A 10,593-nucleotide genomic window follows, 5' to 3' on the forward strand; every position below is an offset into this window, starting at 1 on the left:
GCCCAGCTGGGGCAGGGGGGCACATTACTCGGGGGGGGGAGCAGAGGGGCTCAGGATGTGAGCATGGCAGCTCTGGGAGTGGGGGCTCTCCCTGAATCAGGCTGAATCTCCTCCAAATCGAATCGGCTAACAAAGCTGTACAGCCCTAATAATTAGGCTCAGTTAGAACAAACATAAGTGAAGATAAGATGAAAGCTCCTACAGACAGCTTAGAAATACCATAATTTAAACAGGGATCTATTTTGTAGCTGTGTTGGTCTGAAAAGAAAGAGAAATACAAAACTCTTGGTTCAGAGATGATACCTTTTATTAGACCAATTAAAAAGTTGTAAAAAAAATTCTTCTTTTGCAAGCTTTTGGCATATGCACCCTTCTTCAGGCTGAGGAGAATTCAAAGGTTGTAAAAGTCCTCTTAGGTAGACTGTAAATTATTCAAATAGTACATTTTAAATAGGAGAAAAAAATATCTCATGCAATGTATGACATTCAGGTGTAATGTTAGCTCATTTTCTTTGAATTCCTTTTCCTTCTGTTTGCCTCATCTCTTTGCAGCCAGCCTTAGCAGATAATTTCCAAACCTCCACTGAGATGAAAAACTTTTCTCAGCTTCTTAGTTACAGAATTCGAGTGGGCCAAAGAACACTTTCTGTGCACATGCACAAAGTCACCTGTCTGCACAATGACACAGTGATTTACTGAAGGTTTTTTACACTTAACAGGCACATCAGTGTGATGAAGAGTGACATTTCATTTGTCATTTTTCTGAAATATTTGTAGCTTGCTTTACCTATTTAAATCTTGTTCTGCCTGTTATTTAGCATCAGAGGAGAGCTTCCTCCCAAAGATGGTTGCTGGGAAAGAAGCAGACAGATGTGTGTGTGTCAGCTGTAGGTGACCAGACTACCCAGACTCATAAATATTAAATAGAACTTCTTTTTTGGTCCAAAGCAGCTCATATATGTTGACATTCAGGATAGGCACTAGAGCCCATCTTTTGTCCCCGGCTATCTCAAAGCAGCTAGTGCCTTGGGCAACCAGCATATGTGGCTAGAGTATGGTTTTTCACTTCTAGGTTTTGAGATAATTTGTTTCCAACAGAACAACTACCTTTTTAACATATGACAAGGTCATCTAGAACCCTGCATAGGTACTTTAATGCTTTGCTTTCATATGCATGCATAAATAAAGTGTGAAGTCACAGCTTTGGGGGAAATTACCCATTGGTAAACAGATTTAAGGCTTTTCAATATGAAGTAGAATCATTAGCATGTTTGCAAAGCTTCCCATGAGATGAACTTCAGTGTTGAAGGAGGAAGAGTGCTATCACACTCAACTGTGCAGGGCTAACTATTTGCTATCAGGAAAATTGATCTGTTATATGTGATTGGATAAAAGCACCTTCCTATAATCAGAATTGCTAAGTGCTATACTGCAGAGGCTACTTCTGGCATGACCTTTCTTAAACCAGCAGAGAGAAAAGAAACATGAACAGACACAACAGAGATCAGAGACTTGAGAATAAACTGATAATTTTGAAGGTCTGCAACAACTACCATTTACAAACACTAAATGCCCTAGAATTCTCTAGCTTGTTCAGTGGCTCTATTATGAGAATAGAAGAAAAAACAGGAAAACATGAGCATCTTCATATTCTAGTACTGTGCATATTATGTATGAGCTGTAAGCTACGTACATGCAATACATTTTAAAGAGCCCATCTACATTAATGATCACAAGGAAAGAATCAATAAAACACATGTAATGAAAAGAACCTTATTGAGTACGAAGTACATGCTAGGAAATATCCTGTTCTAAGAAACTCTGAGCTAGAGTTTTTGCTGATGTAAATTATAAGAAACTTCATAGGCATGAAGTTATTGCAGACTTACCTTGCTATACCTGAGATTAGATTTTGTCCCAGTATGATGTGATGATCTTTTAAGACTGACTCTTTAAAGTCCACTAGAATTCACCAGTAGAACTGGTCACATTTTTCACTGCAAATTAGTTTTGTTGCAAATGCAGCCCCTTTTTCCTTTGTGAACTTGCTACTGAATATACCTACATTCTTCAAATATGCTTGTCAGTCATTGGATAGCTTGGATGACAGAAGATTGTTTACAGTGGCTGGGATTCTCCAGAGCACCTTAGTATTGGCCAAACTCTACTTCCACTGAACTCAACAGCTAAAGGCATTTCTTGAAATGTTGGTGGTTCCCGGGGAGTAGGGGGAGGGAAGTGAGCACATGGGGGCTCCTGCATTTGTGACAGCAGTATGAACATCTTGCCACCACAGCAAAAACTCCTTGAACGGGGGCTACAGAGCTCCCTGGGGATTGCCATTCTGGCAGCTGCTCAGCCACCTGAGGCTGATGCCCCCCACTTGCCGCCGCTCACAAGTTATGTGATTGTCAATGGTAAAAGTCTCATTAACTTCAATGGCAGCAGTTAAGCCAATACTGTTTGCTTCTGAGGATTCCATCCAAAGTGTTTAGCTTGGTCTGTCACTATTGATTACTTGTGGTATACAACTCGTCCAAATGACATAGTTTCTTTCTGTTCCCTGGTCAGTCAACAAAAGTTAAGAAAAGAACAAAGGAACAGTGGCTAACAGATAAAATATATTTAGATTACATATGAATTTCTTTATTTGCATTTGAATATTGATAATCAAATGTAGAACCCATTTTTCTCAAACACTCCCATATATCTGTTCAAAAATGACAAGAGAGCAGAATCGGGGTTAGTGTAACCAGAAGTGTAATACTTCATAGGGAAGTCAAGGATGGAGGGTTTTGCCTTCTTTTTTATATAAGTTAGCAGATTTGAATTTGCCTGGCATTTTAGTTCAAGTTTAGAACACACTGTTTTTCACAGTGAAGACAATATCATAAGTGGCCCCAGTGAAATCACAGACAATACGTATGGACTAAACTATGACTCAGAAAACCCAAACAAGCAGAAACTGGTTCTGCCTAAGCATAATTGCAAAACAATTGTTTTCTAAATGCCTCCTTGTTTATTGACAAAATATTTTACATTTGATTTTGTGTTCAGCCAAAAAAACCTGTTCTTCCAGGAAGAAGAAATTGAGTGTCAGCACTAATGAATAAATGTTGGACAGTGATGGATGGGCTAGAAAACATTAGGTTTCCCTTAGAGAAAGAAATCAGTTTGAAATATATCACCTCTAGCATTCCGTAGTTTCTTTTCTTATTACTAAAGGACGGTTCTACAGATAGACAAGCTCAGTAATGGAGAAAGCTATTTAAACTGGTTGATACGTCTGTTTGGGGAAAGAGTTTGAATATTTCAGTTGTACTTGGACCGTTTTGATGCACCTTACACGAATTTAAGAATAGTGTTTTGAAAGATGCAGTAATTTTCATTATTTATTGTGAAGTGGATGCTGAATGATTCAGTAGCTTTATTAGGGACTTAAGATAGAAAGATTTCTCTGTAGAATTATCAGTCTACACTGAGCAGAATAATGGCTACCAATGAAGCTAAACTTCTTGTCACTAAAACCTACTGTGTAACAAATTGCCTATTTACATGTCATAAATGGTCTAAACCATCTGCTTGATATTAGAATACACTGAGAAATAAAGTTATATGAGCACCTTGAGATTTAGAAGTGGTAGCTAAGAAGAGTGTTACTGCTCAAGGCATTAAAATAATTATATTTTAAAAAATGATTGCTTCCGATTATGATTTTTAGCTAGTGAATTCATGACAGTGTTATGGTCTAAGCCACTTGAGGCTGTAAAACACAGGATATTGCTCTCAAGGACTCTGCTTCAGTTAGGTAAGTAGTGAGTTTCCAAATCTTGACATGTCAAGAGAAAAAACTTGTTCTTTCAAGCAGTGTCCCCTAGGGTGAGTGTATTTAATTGACCTTGCAGTGTTCAGCCAGTTCAGAGCATGTAATTATAGATTATTCCAAGATGAACAAAAAGCATCACTGTAGAACATATTTCAAGAAAGCCATTTAGATGCAAAGCCTAGAAAGAGCAGATTAGGCCATGAAACAGGGTAAAAAGAGGAAATATATGTATTGCAACCTTCAACTGAAGGAAAGACTGTCACTCACATAATCAACCCATACAGGGCAGTAAAGAGGCAGATGTCCCCTGTATGAGCTACCTGAATTTATGGATCATTTTAAAGGCAATGTGAGAGTAACTTTTAGAGGGCCACTGCTTCTCCCATCATGCAGGTAGGATGTTGAATGATTGGACAAGTAAAGTATGGATGGAATCTTAAATCTGCCCTCTAGGGCCACCGAAGCACCAACCAATGGAGATGGGGACATAATCTGTGAGCATGTCTACATGTGTATTTACACCAGCTTAAATTTACTGTGCAGTAAATTACTGAGCAGTAAGCAAGAATAGCATCTACTGAGCATCTACGCATGCAGGCATTAAAGCACATTAACACTGTGTGTGGACTGATTTGGGACAAACTTTAGTCCCAAATCAGCCCACACACAGGGCACATCCACACATGCAGGCATATGTGCTTGCAGCAGCTCAAATAGAAGCGGTGCAAATTGGAACCAGGGCTTTTTGCCTCAGTGCACGTGCCTGGACATGCACATTGGTGTTGGGCAAATTGTGCCACTTGGGGCAAAATAACCCTGCCTGGCTCCTCCCAGATCTGCAGCCAGGGGGAGTTAGAGCCCAGGGCCAACACCTGTGCTGTCTCCAGCAACATAAAAAGCTGTCCTGTCCTGGCCCCATCAGTACAAAAAGCCGCCCTGTCAAGTAGCTCAGAACTACTCACTCTCAAGAGCTTCTGGGGCCCACTACCCCTTGTGCCAACTGGACTGCTGAAGCAGCCCTGAGAGTACCCTGCACCCTCTACCCACTGCAGCAGTCTGGTAGTGGGGGCTGCTGCCTGGCTGTGACCTGCTGCATACCTGCCAGACCTGGATGGGGACTGTACAGCCAGTAGAGGCATCTGCCCCTTTGGGCCAGCTGCCATTGGGCTGTGGCTACAAAGTTAGCCTTTGTCCGGCACTACTGCCATGTGTGCCCCCCACCCAGCCATCTGGGCAGCTATCACCCAGAAGATGTTCCCAGCATGGTGGCCTGCTTTGAACTGTCAAAGCATGTCTTCCTGGCCCCAACTAGCCAGGAGGTCAGCCACCTCCAGCTGGGTCCAAGGTGCCAGCTCTGAGCAGGCAGGGTCCTGCCACTGGCCTCCCTACCAGGAATTCTGGTGTTCCCTATTGGAAAATTGAAAAATCCCTGATAAAAAAATCCCAAAGTCACTGTGTAATATACCCTGAAATCCGTGTTCCTCCACAAGTAAAACAAAAGGCCACTAGAGAGAGAGAGAGAGAGAGAGAGAGAGAGAGAGACAGCGGTCAGCTGGGCAATGTTTTATTGATATATCTACAGTGTTAAAGGAATTTGGAAGCCTACCAGTGTCTCTATCATTGTAATAAAGTAAATTCTAAATACCTATGTTTTGCTGCCCCCCAGCAGGGGCTACAGTCTCCCCACAGGGTCCAAATGACAGGCAGGGTGAGGCTGGGCAAGGCAGGGATTGGAGGGGCTTGGGGGACAGGCAGGGAGTGGGACTGGGTGTGGCAGCGATCTGGGGCACCACATAAGCAGGGCAGGGCCGGCAGAGGTCCCCCCGACGGTCCCCTCCTTCCCCCCATCCCCCTGCTTACCAGCACTGGAGCCTGGGTCCAGCTTCCTGTGGCTGGCACGCTGCTTGTCCTACACAGCTGTTACCAGCACATCTCTATGGAGGACCCAACCTTCAGTTGCCTCAGGGCATGGTCCGGGACCATGCCCTGCCCCTCTTTCTTTCACTCCAGTTTTTTTGACCCCTGGGTATCCAGGCGTCTAATTTTGCCCCTGCGCTGCAAATTTGCAGTGTGGGGAACCTTTTCCCATTCCCGCACATGCCTCTTGCAACATCTCAAAGGGCTTTGAGACTCTGCAAGATGCACATACGTGCTTGTCTGGATGTGCCCACACAGTATTACTGCACAGTAAGGTGTCTACACATGCATTACTGCACAGTAACTAATTGGGAGTAAATTTGATACCTGCATGATGCCTGCAAAGCCCTTTTATGGCACTACATAAATAATACAGTATATAAATAATATAAAAGTAGTTTTACAGAAGTGTTCATGCAGGCAAATATTGACATGTACATCCATACAAAAAATTCATCAAATACAATCAGGGTGCTCATTTTTTAAATTTAAGATTTCCAATGAAAGACTGTCCGTGTGTGTAGACACCTTACTGTGCAGTAACACTGTGTGTGTGGACTGACTTGGGACTAAAGTTAGTTCTACTAAATATATACTCTAGAAGCAAATATTTGCAGTCACCAGGTGCAGTTGTGTCAGAATCATTTCTAAAGTTATAACCGTATCTTATCTAAACATCAAATAGATCTGAAACATTTACAAGAATAAAATATGAGGGAAAAATGAGCAACAAATACATTTCACCTTCTGCAAATAAAATGTTCTCTATTTATGCACCTACTTCTTATTGTCAGATCCTGTTGTTATATAGTCTTCTTGATGTGTTGAGGAGTCAATAGTGTTAAACTACTTTTTATTATTTCAGGTCAATCTATCAATAATTCAGTGGGTGAGATCTCTGTACAGGTGGATGTCTGTATGCATCCTGGAACTGGTGAACATAAAGTTACAGTAAAAGGTAAGTCTCAAATACCAAGTCCAAAATTAACACTGCATTTTTAAGTAAAAACTTACAATGCTAAAAGAAAAGGTTATGTACTTTTATATCTGGTTCCTAGCAAAAATTAGAGTCAATCCTGTGTTCAGTGTCAAGTTCTCAGGCTAGATGCTCACTAGGAGCTATATCTGTATACATCAATAGAGTTAGCAAATATACATTGAGGATATAGCACAACATTGGCATTTATTATTATACAGAGTTATTCAACCAAAGTAAAACTTGTGATGTGACAAACTATACTTATACTTTTTGTATATAATTTAGATTTTAAAATGCTGCAACAGAATTGGATGGTGAATAATGTCACTTTGAATAAATAATATCCAACACTGTACTGGCAAGCCTAAATTCCAAAGTGAGCCAATTATGTTTAAATTAGCATCTACTGATGTTTGAGGTGATGTTACGAAAGCAGGCAAAACTAAGGAATAATGTAAACTCTTGGTGAAATAGCAGATCATTAGAATTATAATTTATGGTACTTCCTAAACAGTGGAGCATGAATAAAGCTATTGCTGACTTTTGTCAAGTATGGATTTTTCTAGAAGAAAGATCTAGGAACCTTCTCCAATGATCTTTTATTGCATGTATTAAGCCAATAAACAAACAGAAATAATTACTAGAAACTCTCTCTTGCAAAGGAGTTTTAATTATAAGTCTAATCCCTATTACTCTTTTTAGTCATGGCAATTAATAACCTACACTGGCAAACAACAGCTATGTTCCGTCCCTTCGTGGAGGTCTGTATATTGGGTCCTCACCTGAGCGACAAGAAGAGAAAACATGGTACAAAGACAAAGAGCAACACTTGGTCACCAAAATACAATGAAACTTTCCAGTTGTAAGTCTTTTGTTTCTTTAGTTGAATATTTTATACATTTTACAAATAATTTTGTAGCTTAAAAAAAAGCAACAAAAAAAAAAAGAAAGCTGTAGTCTACAGTGAGCCCCTCAAATGCCACTGCATCTGCTCTGAGGCAATTACTCACAACACTCACCTGGACCGCCTTAAATCTGTCTTTATACAACAAGCATACTTCAGTAGAGAAATAGACCGTATCTTTGAAAGAGCCACCCAAATAGCCTGCAGTAGCCTCCTACAATAGAAAAAGAAACCTTCTTGTCACACCCACCCCTGGTGGTTACCTGCCACGCCACATTGGAACTGCTTAGAAGAATTATAAAACAATTACAGCCTATACCTGACAAAGATTAGACCTTGAGAGAAATATTCTCAGATCCTCTGCTCCTGGATTTCAAGCAATCATCTTCACCTTTCCCAACTCATCACCAGAAGCAAACTCCCCACTAAATAGATTCAAAACCTGTCAACACATCTCCAAAGTTCCAACAACAGGTTTTTTGTCCCCCCACAACAAATCTATCAGAATCCATGGATTCTACACATGCGTTTCCCAAAATATGATCTGTCTGATCCAATGCGCCAAATACCCTCATGGTAACATGGGGGAAAATAAACAGCAACTACAAAGTGGAATGAACTCTCACAGAAAAAGTGCAAGAGAGACACACATACAACTGCCAGTAGGAGCACATTTTTCACAAAACAACCACTCCTATTCCAACTTCAGTATCCTTGTGATCAGGGGAAACCTACCAAACAGCTTAAAAATGAGTTTGGGAATAAAAATTCATAGGCAGACTGCCTCTTTTCTACCTTGGAGAGCTCATTACTACAGCAGTCTCCCTTGCTCGCCTGTGGCATTCCTTCACCCCATTATTCCCCGCCTCCCCGCCCTTCTCTACCCACTGTTTTCCTAATTTCCACCTATTTACATTCTAACTTCCTGTCACACTTTTAGCTTCTTTCATTACTTGGAGATCCCAGAACAACAGCAGAGTCTCTCTATGCCTGAAGAAGGGTGCTTGTACCCAAAAGTTTGCAAAGAACTTTTTAGTTGGTATAATAAAAAATATCACATCTACCCAAACAACCTTGCCTGGACATTAAGGGGATTTGTACATGTGCTCTGGGAGTGGTGTGGGGAGGGGGAGAAGGTCCTTTAATTAAAGCGCCTGAAGCATCATGTGTATCAGCGTCCCTATGCTGAAAAATGGTGGTGGGGGCACTTTAACTAAAGGTCCTTGAACAACCTTTATTTAAAGTGCCCCTGCTGCCATTTTTCAGCACAGGGATGCTGATGCACATGATGTTGGTGCCTGCTGAGCATGGTAATTACCACACTCCCACAGATATTTGATGAGTCGAGTCTGCTCCAACGCACTGTAGTTACAGCACATCGAAGCATCCTCCCTGAACATGTATAGTAGGCTTGTACAAAGTGGCTAGAATTCACTTCAGATTCAGATTTGGCCAATTCGGGGGACAGTGATTCGATTCAGTGATTCGAATCACTGTCCCAAATCAATTTGGCTGAATCTGATTCAGAGATTCAGCTCCCACCGAATCAACCAAATCTCCAAAGCAAACAGGCTCCACCCCCTGCCTGCTCTCCCAGCCCCACCTCCTGGCTCTTTGGAAAAAAAAAATTAAAAGCCTTGGACTCACCAGTTGCTGCCAGGCAGAGAACTGATCCCTGCCTCCCCCCACTGCCCCGCACTGCATGGAGGGCTTTGCCACAAGCCCCCAGAGGCCACTGCAGCAGCCAGTGAGTGCAGGACTTTTTTTTTTTTTAAAGAGCCAGGATGCTGGGGCCAGGCAAGACAGCCATTGATGAGGCTGGAAGAGTAGGCGGGAAATGGGGGGCACTCAGGGCGGCTGGGGGAGTAGGCAGGGAATAGGGTCTGGTGGGGGTCCCCCATGGTCCCATCCCCCCTCATCCAGCCTCCACCCCCACTGCTCCCTACTTACTGACCCGAGTCCGGGTCCAGCTCCCTGCGGTGGCAAGTGGGGACTGCCCGAATCTCTGAATCTCTCTGAAGCCCTCTGAATCTTTTCTGAATCAATTTGGAGAGCTTCGTATCGATTCAGACCTTTTTATTGGTCTCCCGATTCAATTCTGATTTGGAGATTCAGCCACCAAATCAGGCCGAATCTCCTCCAAATTAAATCAGCTCCTGAAGCTTCACACAGCCCTAATGTATAACCTCCCTGAAAACCAAGCACTAAGCATTGATACTAACTTTATGGCATACTATAATCTACCTGATTCCTGAAATTCTTCCTTCACTCTACAGGTGATAATGACCCTCCTTCTTTTTGACAGGCCTCGATTTCCCATTAGTTAAACTTCTTTTCTTATGCTAATTGTTATCTGCTGCCCCTGGGAATTTCTCCTCTCTTCTCTCCTTTACCCTCTTTTTAATCATTGCCATGCCTGCTTCTTTCTTCAGATGTAATAAATAATGCCTTGCATTCAAAAGCTTGTCTAACATTAGCCCAACCATTCAATGGTCCAATAAACGCTAATCACCCACAAGACTCCTTGCTGGTCCCTATAGCACATTTCTTTCACCTGTTCTTTCCAACTTCCTCCCCTTCACTGAATGAGGCCTCTTCAGCCTGCCCATTTTCCAAGCTTTAAATTCAGATTGATGGGGAATCTCATTTTCTTGGCTCGTCCATCTCCAGAGCTCTGCATCTGACTAGGAAGCTGCTTGAGGCTCTTTGCCACTTAATGTCTTTATCCCTCCTGCCATATCTATACTTGTTCTTTATGTCTGAGATCACAGGGGGAAGGAGGAGAAAAAGCCCCAGGAAAAGTCAAGGTGTCGTGGGGCACTCCCGCGCCCCACTCCTAAGGAGGCTCAACCCCAGGAAGGGGAGAGGTGTAGCAGGGCACCAGGGTGCCTGCTACTGGCAGTGGTAGTATGGGCCGAGCTGCCAATCACCAGGGCAGCTCAGGTGCGGGTTGCTGGAGCAACCAGG

At 42.3% G+C, this 10,593-nt stretch overlaps 1 protein-coding gene across 1 annotated transcript in view; it reads left to right on the top strand.

The window, feature by feature from the left end:
- The window catches only part of UNC13C (unc-13 homolog C), a 692,691-nt gene that overhangs the window by 666,578 nt on the left and 15,520 nt on the right, over positions 1–10,593 (top strand). Inside the window, exons 31-32 of the mRNA XM_019504241.1 lie at positions 6,609–6,701; positions 7,425–7,584. Coding sequence (XP_019359786.1) covers positions 6,609–6,701; positions 7,425–7,584 — 253 coding nt within the window. The remainder of the gene's footprint in view (positions 1–6,608; positions 6,702–7,424; positions 7,585–10,593) is intronic.

The sequence above is a fragment of the Gavialis gangeticus genome, unplaced genomic scaffold (genome assembly GCF_001723915.1).
Source record: "Gavialis gangeticus isolate Ggan-Ray unplaced genomic scaffold, GavGan_comp1, whole genome shotgun sequence".
Classification (NCBI taxonomy): Eukaryota; Metazoa; Chordata; order Crocodylia; family Gavialidae; genus Gavialis; species Gavialis gangeticus.